Raw genomic sequence first — 14856 nt, 5'->3', positions numbered from 1 at the left:
TGACAATTATTATCATTTATTTGTGCTTTCAATTTTATTATAAACTATTAAGTTAATTGTTCCAAGGCATCTTCGAGGGCAGCTTTTTTTTGGTGCGTTTATTTTATACACCGCATTAGCGTCCAGCAGCAAAATTGAAGAGAAATAGTGAATTACCTAAGAAAAGAAGGCTTGTGTTTTTCATTTTATTTCAAGTTTGCGCACATGATGACGCTCGAGCAGCTATAAACTCGCACTTTTCCCCAGTTTGGTGGTTTCATTTATTATAAGCCCCGCAGGAGCAGCAGCTGAAGTGCACACATCTAAGGCGCACTCTTTGTGACCATGTACACACACATAATCAAAGGACCCAATGTAGCCACACGAGACCGAATAAAGATCATTTTCTTTGTTTATGTGTGTGTATGTTTAGTCGTTAGCCGGGTGGACACATTTTAATGGATGCTTTATGTAGTGTAAATTTCCGACTTTAGACTGCAGACATTTTTATTGTGGTGAGTACAATTAACTACTACCGCTAAAAACTGTTGCAGGGAAATGATAGATAAGTTAGCAAAGCAAGCTAGCTGTGCTGCTGAGTATCGAAATGTACTATTGAGAGTAAAAATAACAATGTTAATGGTCCTGACACAAATTATGTTATTATTGATACGTGTTCGATTTACCATAGGTTTATGTGTCATTAAAATGAGTGCATTAATTCACTTCCCGCTACCTTCATGTGTCATTACACTGACAGCAGTCTAGACTGCAGAGATGAAGGCCAAAAAGAAGAAGAGGCAGGATGACTTCCAGAAAGTGAAGCTAAAAGTGGGAAAGAAGAAGCCCAGAGCTGATAACGCCACCAACACCAACTTTCGGTCCAAGGGGATCTATCTGTCTGAGCAGCTAAAGAGAGACACGAGTGGACCCACAACACACAAACAGCTCGGTATTAATGTAAGATCTGAGATCTTTTCAGATTTTAGCAAGTTTAAAAAAAAGCATGCTATAGGCTTGTTTCATTGAATATAACAAGTTCGTCTTCTTCCGTAGTGAGAGTAGAGAGCAAGTAGAAATATGTTGCGGACGGAAGAGGAATGAAAGTCATTAGAAGCAAGACAGAATAAATGTGTGTGAATGAGAGTGAGGCAGGTGGAAAGGCGAAGATGCAAGGATTAGAGGTTGTGAAGGTGGATGAGTTTAAATACCTGGTGTCAGACATGCAAAGCAACAGACAGTGTACATAAGATGTGAAGAAAAGAGTGCATGCAGTGGACGGAGATGGGTGATTTTTGACTGAAGGAAAGCTGCAAGAGTGCTGTAATCTATGGTTTGGAGACATTTACTGTGAGGAGGCATATGATCACTGTGGTGACCCTTAAAGGGAGCAGCCAAACGAAGAAGAACAACAGAAACAAATTTATCTCATTTTATTCCCTCCTTCCACAGGACCTCCTGTCTCAGCTGCACCATTACAACGCGAATGTGAAACACAGTGCCTTGTTAGGTTTGAAAGAGTTGCTGTCCATCAGTCCCTCTTTGTTAGAGCAGCATCTTTCACGCTTGCTTTCAGAAGTGGCAGCTGTTTTAACAGACAAGGATCACAATGTTCGTGTGGCAGCTGCACGTGTGCTCAGGTTAGACAAGCATGTCAAAACTACAACAAACACATTTTTTTTCTTTGTTTAAATGTGTCTAAAGTAAACAAACTTGTTTTAACTTGCTTACAGGTATATTGCACAGTGTGTGCCTGCAGAACGTGTGGCACCGTTTTTCCCCCTCCTCAGTGCTCATTTGTCTTGTGCTATGACGCATATCGAGACAGGAATCCAGGAGGATGCCATAAATGTCCTCGACGTGTTCCTAGAGCACTACCCTGCTCTGCTAGCCGCACGGCCTGCAGTTCTCCTCACTAACTTCCTAGAGATGATCTCTCACAGACAGAACAGTGGAGGAGCCAAAAAAGCTTCAGACTCCAAGGCTTGGACCTGGGCGCTGTCCATCAACCCTAACAGGGCTGTGACGAGCCAGCAGTGGCGGCTTTCTGTTCTTCTCAGGTATGGAAGCTGCATGTAAACACAATCAGGAAAAATCTAAGTGAATAACTCTGAATCCCAATCTTCCTGTTTGTTGTACTTGTATCTCAGGCTTGGGCGCTTTCTCCAGGCAGTTGTTGAGGAAAGACCAACGGAGGAAAGTGATATGTCTGTCCCAACTGAAAGAGTTTTTGGTTCTAGTGGAGAGGGCCGATTTACACCTCTTCATCTCAACTGGGAAGAGCTAACGTACAGCAAGGTTGGAGTTAAGATTTATGAACATTCTGGGGCCAAACCAACTCCACACTCCACCTTTAAACTTAGGTATGAAATCTCTGACTTTAGTAGCCGTCCAGAAATAGTTCAGTTTAAGCTTCTTTTTTTTTTGTTTGTTTTGTTTTTTCATTTGTTTTTGTTTTTTATTCTTTCACTGTGCAGACCTGAGCAGGATCCAGGAGCTACAGTAAGTGAGGGTCTAGACTCAGCTGAGACTGTTCAAAAGTTTGCAGCTACTCTTGTGCCTCTCCTGCTGGAAGTGTGGGTCGAGGCCAGCACCAATGACAGCCCGTGGAATAACACAGAGGGGGCCCACCTACTCACTCCAGATGCCATGTCAGTAATGTTCCAGGTCTTGTCTATTCTGCAGTTGCTGAGAAAACTGGCCCCACAGCGGGAGAACCAGGATGCACTGGTGAGATGTGACTTGCATGTCTTTTGTTTTTGTTTTGTTTTTTCATTTTATTTTAATGTAAATGTTTGATCAACCTCACAGATATTTTTGTTTTCTTTAGGATGCGTGGTTCCGTAAAGAATACCTGGGAGATTTTAAGCAGCACTTCATTAAAAACTTTCCCTATGGGAGCCGGGATACACCCAGACATAAAAAGAAAATTGATCTCAAAAGGTAAGAAAGTTCATTCTTGGCATTCTTTTTATCTTTGGTGTTTTTATTAATACGTAGCTGTCATGGGGTGAGAAGTGGGGTACATCCAATCCAGTCCAATCTAACTTTATTTATTGAGCAGTTTAAAAACAACATAGTTGACCAAAGTGCTTTCCAGTAATAAAAAAAACAGAGATAACAGTTAAAAAAACATGCATTAAGCAGAAAAAGAAGTATATATAAATAACAATAAAATAAATACATAAGTGAAAAAAGGAAGATAAAAATAAATCAGTATATATTAAATATAAAACATGAGTAAAACGGACAATAAAATATACAAGGAATAAAATTAACAAAATAAAAAGATTAAGAGTGACCTAAAACTGACTAAAAGCTGACTCTAGTACTACTCCTAAAAAGCCTTGGAAAAAAGGTGTATTTTTAAAAGTGATTTGAACATTTCAAGTGTTGGGGCCAGCCTAATATGGAGGGGCAGCTTATTCCATAATTTAGGGTCCACAACAGCGAAAGCTCCGTCCCCCCAGTGTTTCAGTCTCGACATGGGGACAGCAAGGAGTGACTTGTCAGTTTATCTGAGAGACCTTTGTGGAGTGTATAGGTGTAGAAGGTCTATCATTTTAAAAGGGACAGGCAACCACTGTAAAGACAACCAGTGTACATCCTGGGCCGGTCAGCAGCCTGTTGATCGGCTGACACAGAAGGGCAGACAACTATTGAAATTTATGCCTACAGTCGATTTTCTGTGGACTCTGGAAGGAAGCTGGAGTACCCAGGGAGACTGTGGCTAATGCTTCAGTTGGAAATTTACGCCATAACTGCAAACCCATCTGAAACCTTATGGCGTAACCTGACGTACATCTTGCTGGAAATGTAACTACATGGCAGTTTGACGCAGCCTGCAGCTGCCTTGATTGGCCTGTTTAGTACCGTTATTTCCTTTTGTGCATTTATGGCTCCTTTTTTGCTACAGTTTTTGAATTTAACAATCATTGCCTGTTTATTAGGAATAATAACCCTAGCATCACTGTAAGGACTCACAAATATCAGAAAATTACTGGAAACTATCAGAATGGACGTGTGAGAATGTACAAAAAAGTCTAGAGGGACAAATCGGTTTGCCCAGAGAAATCTGACCACAACAAAGAGCAGGCCAGGAGAGAAAGAAGTCCCAACATTTATTTATTTTTTTCTATCAGCTGACACTGCTTATTTATTTTTTTAGCACCTGGCGGCTCTTTTTTTTACTTCTCATCCATAAATAATCTGCTCTTTCACGTGATTCAGTTTATTTTGAAAAGTCTCAACAGGATCTTGAGCTTTATTGTGAAAGGTTTATGTGGTACATAAGCAAGCGGACACGCCATGGTGTTACTGTCGTTGTTGCTAACCACAACGCATAAAAACAGGCGCTTGTCCATCAGTAGTGTGGTTATATTAAATATAAGAGAAAGAGAGAACTTTAAGAAATTAATATAGCCACTACAGTGACCATCAGAACGGTGAAAAAATATTGCCGTAAACAGTTTATTTTGCGACACCATGAAACAAACGACAGCGTAAAATGAAACGATAGACGTTTTTATATCGTCATTCGATATATATCGTTATATCGAACAGCCCTAACACAGAAGTCTAAATCAGGCCTTAGGTGGTAGAGTCGGCTGTCTACCAATCAGAAAATCAGTTCAAATTGTAAATGATAAAGTATCCTCGCGTTGCCGCGGTGAATCAGTTTGAGTGAACGTGAGAAAGTGCTTAGGCATAGATGTGTGTGATTGGGTGAGTGAGACTTGCAGTAAGAAAGTGCTTTGAGTAATCAACTGAGTAGAAAAGAGCAAAGAAACCACAAAGGGGTTTAAGCCCAGAACCTACTTTATGTGAGGCAGGTGAGTTCTGTTAACCTGTGGGGACAGCTGTAACCACTGTGCCGCAATGTTGCCTCTTATTTATTAATGACATTAGATTTAATGTTATTAATAAATAAGTTAGATGCCTCATTGCCCAAGGATGCATCACATTACACTTTTCCTCTGCCTGTTTCACACTTTTCTCTTGACTCACAGCTTGTGATAAGATGCAGGGAAGCTTAACGATCTGCCATCAAAGGCACTGATGAGGAACACAAACATGATATGCTTAAAATGTTTACATTTCTCAAAATATTTAAATTCACATCTTCTTTTATTTACATTTGTATTAATACAAATTTGTATTTTTTTGCCATATTTGAATGGATAATAGATGTTGACTTGTTGGAGGCTGACTGCCATCTATTTAAGAACTTTTTTTTTTTTTAATTCATACATTTTTTTTTTTGTAAAGTTTTGGTTGTTTTTTTTTCTTTTTCACCTATATGTTTGTGCATAGCTCTAAACTGCAAGTTTTGAGTTCTTCGTTTTAAAAACTGTGAAAGATTTAAGCAGCCAATACAGTCTGATCCTCTACTGGTGGTTATTTACTGTGTATGAAATTCAGACTAGCTAAGATTGCCCTCATCTCACTCTGCACTCTTCAGGAGCAAACAGACAGCAGCCCTTCCTGGTCCAACTGTGGATCCTCTTGCCCTCAACATCACACTCTGCCAGGTGATGGTGTCCCTTAGCCAGAAGCAGGGCGTTGGCCAAGAGGCAGATGGAGACTGGCTGACACCACTGAGTACGTTTGTCCGAGACACTCTGGGTAGCGGAGTGAAGCTGAGCTACAGGCAGCTGCAAATGCTGCTGGGTACCGTGTGGAAGATGGTGCTAACACAAAGAAGCAAAAGTAAATATATATTTATATATTTATATATATTAATTAGAGAGAGATGTTAAAACTGTGTCATAATGTCCATGTTTGTGCAGCAGTGACAGAGGACCTGTTGGCAGCAGTGTATATCTACTACAAGCAAAGAAACCTCCCTCTGCAGACACGATCACTGCTGCTATCGTTCTACAGCAAGCTTTACCTGCAGGAGCAAGGGCATGCACACCTAACCAGGTAACTTGTTCTTACTTGCCTTGCCTTAACAAGTAGGATTTTTGAACAGCTGTTTTCCAAAAGTTCATGCACCACATGGCATAATTGTTGGAGATATAGAAGGCAGGATGATAGCATCAGCATAAATAATCATTCATTTGAGTTTTTTGTCGTATTTTTCTACATAATTTAGTAGTTTACACTTTGGCCAAACAAGCAAAAGATCCCTGGTTCTCTGCCGTGACAGGACAAAAATCTGGTTTAAGGAAAAATATATTTTAAATTGCAAACACAGAGCTACCTGCTGTAGCATCCACTTATGATTAAGGAAGCAGCTGAAAGTAGTTTCTCCTTCATCATTCAGGCATCCCCTGCAGTGACTTTATGCCCAAGCAGTTGTCCCAGCTCACATTTTGCTAGCTGCTGATTTAGAGTTCTTGTATACGGGTCATTCCATGTAAAATCAATCAAAGCCTCTCACGATGAAGGCTCTGGAGGGTCCCCGGATCAGGACTATGAGGTGACAGCAGCTTAGTAAAGTGAGTAAAGGGGACATGCCAAAAGAAAATAGTCACGAGCTGAATAGGCAGTAAAGCAACAAATGCAAGGAGAGTATCCCCCTGGCCCTCTGTGATCCAAGCTCAAATTGCAGGGAAAACTGTTATAAGAGTGTTATAATGTTAATTATATTACAGGTTATTCTGATAAAGAAGAAAACTTGTAGGTGAAAAGTAGAGCTTTAATATGCTGTTGCCCAAAATTGTCTTTTTGAAGTTTTCTCCAGTAAATCAGCAAACAGATAAAAGATCTAGAGTACAAATGCTTGTTACTCCACATCAAAGCCAGTAAATTGGATCAGTTCTGCTGCTGAACTTTGATATATCCCATGATATTGATGCTCACTGGTGGTCATAGGAAAAAAAACTGTACTGAACAAGAACCAGAACTGGCTTTAGATTGCGGCATTGAAGTGTGTGTAAAATGGAGTTGATTTAAAGAGTTTAAGAGAGTTTAAAATAATTTTCCAGCCCTGGAAATTCCACTAGGATATCTTTTGCGCTCTATAAGTTATAAGAGCTCCAAAAATACTAGAAAAAATAACATAAATCAAAACTAGTCATATTTCAGCCCTATGCTGTGTACTCTAAGGGCCCGTAAATAGGAAAAAAATTGTCTTATTGTGAAAGGAAAGTTTTTCATGCCTTCATTAAATATTCTAGCTGATTCTGAGGAGGTCGGAATTGATTGATTTTATTTTTATATGGCGTGACTGTGCAGCCAAATCATGTAACTGTCACCACAGCAAAAATAAACTCATGTATCCCTCTTAACACATCTAAAACATGGAGTAATTATTAAACTGTGAAGCACTGCACATATACCACAGTCCTCTCCTACAGCTGCATTGTTTCTGAGTTTCAGACTATCCATTTAACTTGTTCTGAATAAAAGATTGTAGAAGATTTATGATGATCATGTGTTGCACAGTCCACATGAAATTATGCTTTTTTTTCATGTAATTGTTTCTTAACTGTCCCAAACTACAAAGAACAAAATCAAAACTAACCATTATCACATCTGTGGCTTCCCTGAATAGCTTTATTTTTGCTCGTAAACAAAATTTAGTGTAAAAATAAATCTGTCTCACTTTTGTGGTCACATTAACTTGTGCTCAGATGTAAGAACTGTGACAGTTGTGTAATAACATCAGGCCTTGATGTGGTGGCCTTGGGTTCACATGCCCTTTTTGTCTCTCTCTGAAGGAGCAAGGTGCTGTCTCGCTGGTTGGCATCTCTTCCTGTGCAGTTGTCCCAGTTGGGCCACCGTAACCCAATGCTGTCTGCGCAGCTCATCCTTTCCATCCAGGCCGCTGCTTCTCGAGGCAACAAAGACATGCTCAGCAGTCTGCAGACGCATGCCTGCACGCTGTATGGTGAGCATGAAAATGCAGTGATCATAATGTTTGGGGCCGCTTGAGAAATGTTTTTTGGGGTGGGGGAGCAAATGCAGCAATCATACTTGAGAACTGAGACCCCTGAAGTGTGTAATCTGTCATGATGTGACTCCTGCTACCAGAGATCTGCACAACGAAGCAGGATTTGGACTGTTAAAGGTTCCCTCAAGTTTAGTCCTGAGTTTTCAGTATTATGGAGGTGGTTCACTTATTACCAGGATACATCGCCATGGTTATTCATGATGCAGACCTAACCAGCACAGATTATGGCTACGTCCAGACGTACACGGATATTTTTGAAAACGCAGATTTTTCTATGCGTTTGGGCCTTTCGTCCACATGTAAATGATGTTTTGGTTCACTGAAAACGGACATTTAAAAAAAAAACTCCTGGCAGGGTGGAGATTTTCGAAAACTCAGTTTTTGTGTTTAGGTGTGGAAACGGAGATTTACTCACGCACACCTTATTGTTTACATGAAATAAATTATATAGACAAAATAGTGTTGCTGTTAATCTTACTATTTGCAGTTTTTCCACGCTTACATATACACGGAGTTATTGTCCCTCCATTTAGAAAGACAGAGGCATCAGAGTGAACTTCGGATGTGGCCTCTACATTCAACACAGACGCTCTCACAACCCAAATCCCAATGTCGGTTTTGAATAAATAATTTTTTTTTTTTAAATTAAATTCATTTATGCTGTATGCATTTTGTTCATTCCTAAGTTGTGAGTCTACACAACAGCCAAAATATTGTCTTTATTATTAACATTTGAAATGATGAAGGCACTTGAAAATGGCACTTGAAAAGTAACACAAAATTATCTGCCGTTCCAGAAAAACAAAAACTTTTCAGAAGTGCTTAAGGTTTTGTGAGGGCACAAAACCCTGTTTAGTCTTTCCCTTCCAGGCTTCTGATTGGCCAACCTTTTGTTTTTAGCGTTTACATGTGGACGGAGATATTTTTTTCAAAACTGCACATTTGGACGGGATTTTTGTTATTTTTATTTTTTATTTTTTTTAAGGAAACAGAAAATCTCCTTTTTCAAAAATACCCGAGTACATGTGGATGTAGCCTATGTTCCAAATTGAATCAGTTTTCTGAAATATAATATCACTGTTGCGCATGAAGATCTTTTCAGATCACGAAAGTCTAAAGTTTTTAATTTTTTTTTGTTTGTTTTTTAAGAGTGTCTTTATGTAAGGCCTATCCTGGGGGACACCCCCCCCCCCCCCCCCATCATCTGGATGGGAACATGTTACCCTAAAACCTGTATATACCTTTCAGTGTTGATTGTCCCTTTCCACATGTGCAAACTGCCATACCATCAGAGATGCTGGCTTTTAAACTGAGCACTGACAACAAGCCAGATTATCCCTCTCTTCTTTATTTTGAAGGACATGGTGTCCATTTTCTTTTTTTTTCCCCCAAAAAGAATTTTCAATTTTGATTTATCTAACCACTGGACTCTTTTCCTCTTTGGATCAGTCCATCTTAAAAGACTGCAGTGTTTGTAGATCATCTGCACATATGCATGACAGGGCTTTAACCTGCACTTGTGGACGGTGAACTGTGTTCTTAGACAAAGATTTCTGGAAGTGTTCCTGAGCCGGTGCAATCATTTCCATGATGGAATCACACCTGAGAGCACAGGCCTCCAATATAAACAAACGTAGTAATTTAACGTTGAGGAACATTTTTCTGAAATTTTTCCAGTTTGTAGACATAGGTTTTTTTTTTCCAGGTTGATGAACCTCTGCCTCTCTGAGAGGCTCTTTTTTTTTTAATTAATTAATTAATTTTTTTTATACCAAATCATATTACTGACCTGTTGTTAGTTTCTCCGTGTGTGTGGTTTTTTTTTTGGTTTTTTTTTCTCTTCGTTCCTCAGACCACATGGTGGAGAGGTATTTAAGCCCTAGTGGGAGTTGTCCCTTAAGAAGGCTGTTGGCCCACTGTTGAGCATGTGTCTCATCACATGAGCCAAGGTGTGGAAAAGGGTGTGGGGTCATTATCAGCACAGGTTTCGGGTGAAACAATCATGTGACTTATTGAGATCAATTGATGCAAGATGTGAGTGGGCGTTAAGGTGCCTCAAAACTGGATTGTAGGTGGCAGCGGTTCATGTCGCAAGCCACCACCTCTGTTCAAGGATGGTCGTTCACAGTGGACATAGATGGCTTCTTTCACTCCTCTTTCAAACCATCTGTCTTTATCCAAAATGTGAACATTGGCATCCTCGAAGGAGTTTTTATTTTTACAGTTTAAATCTGTTCTATAAAATACAAATTCTTGCAGCTCTTGATCGACTTTAGTTCACTTGAACTTTTGTGTGTGTAAAAGACCAAACTGAGGGAAGAACACTCCGAGGTTACAGACACATCACGACCAGGGAAAAATACTGTAGGTGTAGAAATGCATTAATTTGCAATCAGAGGTTGGAATCACAAAATTAACCTAAAAGAAGAAGTGTAGAAGCTTTTTTTTCCTGTCATTTTCCTTATATTCATATGTTGCATGCATAGGTCTAGCAAAGGTATACAGACCTCCAAAAATCTGACTCTCTAACTAGAGTAGTTCCCGTAGGAGGCACTACAACGCTGTGTTAGCCACTCCAGGCAACTTTGTACATTGCTGGAAACCCGTCCATAAGAACAGCTCAGAGAATGGTCAGATAGTTAGATAGCTGGTGTGTAACAGAGGGGGTTGGGAAGGGGAGGAGGGGGGGTGTTTCTGATAGAAACTGCCGCAGAGCCAGCAATTCACCATCACAAGACTCCTTTTGTCTGAGAGCTTCTGACATCAGCATGTGCGTCAGAGACGGGCAGAACACCACACACACAGACGCATTATCTGAGCCAATACTGTAGTAGTTATGTCTTTCGTCTTTCTCTTTTACTGGTCCCAACATAGTCTGGTTTTCCAAGTATTGGTCCTAATTTTCCAGATAGAGCTCCTCGTTAAATCCCCACAGGGTGCACAGCATTGCTGTCTGTCCATAATTACACGTGACTTGTGCATCTCTGTTTGTCTGTGAAGATCCACAGGATGGGGTTGTGGTGCTCTTACCATCAGAGTCCCAGCAGCGAATGGTGCAGCTGCTCTACTTCCTCCCCAAGATGTCCCAGCCTCTTCTGGCCAATCTGAGCAGCTGCTGCACTGCTGGACGAATCTCTGCCGGCCTCGCCGCCTCTCTGATTCGTATCATACATCTTAGGTGAGCTTTCAGACCCGCTTTGGAAAGCACATGAACACAGTTGTGTTTGACAGCAGATGGTTGCTGGCACACAGGCACACAAACGACGCTCTGCCTGATCACCATCAGATGGCAGTGTTGTTCTTTCACAGACAAATCAGTGACAGCTTTTATGATCTATTACCTGCTTGTTGACATAAACTGAGATGAATATTCTGTATTTTTGATATTCAACTTCCTTGTGACAATTAAACCACTTTTTTTTTTTTATTATATTTTGTTCTATTATCATCCCCAGTTAACCTTTCTCTGTGATGATATGTGTGTGCTGCCATGTTTGACCTTATTCTTATGTCAGTGGGGCAGTGTTATACAAATTTTGAGTGGTGGGAGTACTGAGTTCATATGGGATGGAGTGTGTGTACGGGTGTGTGTGTGTGTCTCGAGTGTTGTACAAAGAGCTCTTTTTGAGGCTGGAATGCAGGATCGTCATGGAGTATTGAGAAGATGGTCTGCATGTGTCTCCCGGGCTTTATGAAACACCCTGTTATTCACACACATTTCTCACTGTTACAAATCTATATTCCCCCACAGGGCAAGGAAGAAGTTTTCATAATTATATTTCAGTGTGCTGTTATTCTTAATATTCTTGAAAATAGAAGAACACTGAAATCAAATCCTGAATAATCCTAAAGTGTTTGAAATGTGAGAACTTTCAAAATTTACAAAGCCTGAGATTCAAATAACAATTCAGGGTTTTTGATTGTGTAACATGATCACTGATTATGTTCTCCAGGTCCCCTCTGAGCAGCTGGACAGCTGGGAGCCAGGAAGCGGCATTGCAGCACGTGGACTATTTCAGCTTCCTGTTCTCCACCCTCATAGGCTTCTCGTCCGAACAGCTCGCCTCCCTGCAGGAGGCAGAGGATGACAGTGTCCTGCCTCCCGTCGCTCTTTCACCTGTCAGCCTCTACCCCACCCCGCTGGAGCAGTTCACACACCACTGGGACATTGTTGAGGTGTGTTCACTGTTCACCTTTTTAATCCCACACCTAAACCCTTAATTTAACATTAGAAATAAATCTGGAGGAGACCCAGACTTGCAGGTGAAGGAAGGGGTAGAAAAGACATTGTTTTGATATTCTGGACACAGCTGTGGTCTGTCGGTCCCCCCGGTCTCTCTTCGTCTCTCCTATTGAGCTCAGAGGGTGGAAGCTTTATCGTTGCACTCCGGCTGAGAGGGGAACGTTTATCGCGTTGCGCAGGTTGGAGATGCGTGGTTATCGGGCATAGTGGATATGCACAAATGCTAATGAGAGCCCATGGCATGATGGGAGAGTGACATTTCTGCACAGAAATTACCGTTAACGTAACTGTGCCCTGGGGCAAGAGTGTGTGAGTGTGTGAGCAAGTGGGGGGCTTATAATCACTAATTCAGCTCCTCAATTAAGGTCTCAGATCCTACCTCTCTCATCTCCCTGTCTGAGTCAATCATAGGGAAGTGGAAGGAAGGGGGAGCGGAGGGGGACGCTTGGTGAGGATGGAAGGAAGGGGGGGCGGCATTAAGGACGGACTGTGTCAACTCCAGTTCGGCTAATGAGATGGGATTGTTTTTAATGACGGCGAGAATGCCAACAGGTGCACCGTTCAGACACCCACCGGCTCACACACACGCACCTAAATTTGATAAAAGTTAATGAGAAATTTGATTTGGATTTCAAGTTAATGACGGAAAGCTGAGCCTTATTTTTCACTTTTAAAAAGTTAGTGGCATGTCGGTGGTTTAGACCTGAAACCACTCGCTTGCTGACAATCTGGAAAGTGAAAATAGTGAAACTGAAACTAAAAGTAATTTGTATGTCACATCTTTGGTAGTCAAGTGACAATCGGGAATATTGCATTCTTTCTGTATGCTTTCTTTTTTTTTTTATGGGCCACCATGGAGTTAAAATATTTTTTTAAAAATACGTTGGGAGGAGGTAACAAGGGCAGTGCACACTGTTATTTGGAAGAGAGAGTAATTTTTCTTTTTTGTACAATTATGAGCAGTTTACCTGTCAAAGATAAATACTTATTAAGGATTTTAGCAGTAACCTGTAAAATCTTTAAATCTGAACCCCCAGCTGAGAATAAATGGATTGCCATAGTGAGTAATATTCAAGAAACTGAGAGAATTACTTTTTATTCAAATATTATGGTGATCAATTTACAATAAACTGGGAGAAACTGATGTATGTAATCCAGTTACATACTTAGTTTCCTTCTTCCTGTTTTTGTTTTGTTTTTGTACCTGTATTTGTGAAGAATGCAACAAAATAAAAAGTTGTGTTTTTTGTTTTTTGTTTTTTGTTTTTTTTAACAAAAAGATGAAATAAGAGCAGAAAATCTGTTGATGGAGTGTGTATGTCTGTTTTAGAGCTCGTGTGCTTACATATCTGCAGTCAGATCCCTCAGTCACACATTCGGACTTTGAAATCATTGCATCAGTGAGACACATGTATGAATATGGTCATAACCAAAATAACTGTTTGATTTATAGGAAGTGTGCCACTGTCTGGAAACTCTGGGCTCAAAGTCTCAGTGCTTTGACATCTTACAAACTGGCATTTGCAACTACCTGGTAAGAGACTGTTGTTATTAAGCATGCAGTAAATCACACTGATTTTTTTACATAAAGTTTGTTTATGGCAGTTTTATTTTATTTATACTTTTGGTGTGTGTGTGTGTGTGTGTGTGTGTGTGTGTGTGTGTGTGTGTGTGTGTGTGTGTGTGTGTGTGTGTGTGTGTGTGTGTGTGTGTCTCAGACCAAGTTAGAGGTGGTTTCCGACAGCATGGCGGCCGGGCTGCTGAGAGCTGTATCCAGACTGCTGGATCTCTCAGTCCTGCCCCTTGAGCCTGTGTTGCGCTTCTTGTCACAGTGCTGCCTCAGCCTGTTGTCGTTGCTCCTCACCCTGCAGGAGGAGGCACCTACTGAAACCAACCACAAAAGGTGTGCTTGAAACTCTTTCAGTGATCTGTGCTGATTGATTTTGATCGAATGTGTTAACACCCTTGCTTGACATTTGCAGGGAAGCAATTTGGGGTGCTTGCGTGACAGCGCTGAGCAGCATTCCTCGCCTGCTGAGGGTTGTCCTGCAGTCGTTGCGCGTTGCCAATCTGAACGAGGAGGAGCTGCCGCAGCTTGGACAGATTCTCTCCATGCTGCTGCAGCACACGTCGCTCCACAGCCAGCTGCTGGCCAACACCACTCTGCTGCAAGAAATCCTCCAGCACCTCACGGTAAACGCGCCCACACAGATGCAGGCATATTCAATTGAAGGTATTTGAATGACACGGATGGAGATTGATCACCAGATTACTTTGTACGTGTGTTTCAGAGGTTCTCCCGGGGTGCAACCAGGGAGCAGTGGCTGACAGACCTGCTCTACTGTTACAGCGTCACCGTGGCTCACGGCTCGTCTGCTCACCGTGGTAATCTGGGCCTTCGAGACATATACTAACGGATGCGCCCAACAGTACGTGGTGTATTGCTCAGTTTAGCCTCCCAAACATGTTACAGTCACAATGACAACACGCAGGGCTCAGTAGTGACAAGTACACATGATCACACTTTCATACAGAAGACAATGAGAACTTTTTTGTTTTAAAGTACTCCACATTCTTGTCCTTTCTTCTTTACTGTTTTTTTCACAGCCCTGGTAACTGTGTATTCTCTTTTTTGAGTGTTAATACTGAACGGTCGTCCAGTGGCTACTTAAGTGACTTTGTATTAAAAGGAGTGGTGGGTAAGCAGAATAAAGGCAAAATGAAGTTAAATCAG

General features: G+C 41.1%; 1 protein-coding gene across 3 annotated transcripts; it reads left to right on the top strand.

Annotated features, from left to right (window-relative positions):
* Positions 1 to 97: 97 nt before the first annotated feature.
* On the top strand, positions 98 to 14852 carry tex10 (testis expressed 10). Of its 3 annotated transcripts, none has more exons than XM_080307989.1 (16): positions 98 to 494; positions 740 to 939; positions 1432 to 1619; positions 1713 to 2039; positions 2130 to 2342; positions 2457 to 2709; positions 2810 to 2922; positions 5441 to 5688; positions 5769 to 5886; positions 7647 to 7816; positions 10880 to 11057; positions 11833 to 12055; positions 13576 to 13656; positions 13841 to 14025; positions 14105 to 14315; positions 14414 to 14852. In XM_080307989.1, exons 2-16 carry the CDS (start codon positions 757 to 759, stop codon positions 14534 to 14536), a joined length of 2814 nt encoding a protein of 937 aa, XP_080164115.1. In that variant the 5' UTR covers positions 98 to 494; positions 740 to 756; the 3' UTR covers positions 14537 to 14852. The 3 variants fall into 3 exon arrangements, with proteins under 3 accessions (XP_080164115.1, XP_026039751.2, XP_026039752.2); XM_026183966.2 differs by having other exon boundaries at positions 5769 to 5904; XM_026183967.2 differs by having other exon boundaries at positions 333 to 494; positions 743 to 939; positions 5769 to 5904.
* The last annotated feature ends 4 nt before the right edge of the window (positions 14853 to 14856 follow it).

The sequence above is a fragment of the Astatotilapia calliptera genome, chromosome 11 (genome assembly GCF_964374335.1).
Source record: "Astatotilapia calliptera chromosome 11, fAstCal68.1, whole genome shotgun sequence".
NCBI classification, from domain to species: Eukaryota; Metazoa; Chordata; class Actinopteri; order Cichliformes; family Cichlidae; genus Astatotilapia; species Astatotilapia calliptera.
The sequence above is the reverse complement of the archived record's forward strand: the minus strand, read 5'-3'. Positions and strand labels throughout refer to the sequence as shown.

What these genes read in the sequence shown, in the direction of transcription:
- tex10 (XM_026183966.2), top strand. Translation starts at nt 757, where the DNA reads ATGAAGGCCAAAAAGAAGAAGAGGCAGGATGACTTCCAGAAAGTGAAG. An exon ending in AAGAAAATTGATCTCAAAAG is followed by an intron (nt 2,923 to 5,440) that starts GTAAGAAAGTTC and finishes TGCACTCTTCAG; the next exon opens with GAGCAAACAGACAGCAGCCC. An exon ending in GCATGCCTGCACGCTGTATG is followed by an intron (nt 7,817 to 10,879) that starts GTGAGCATGAAA and finishes TTGTCTGTGAAG; the next exon opens with ATCCACAGGATGGGGTTGTG.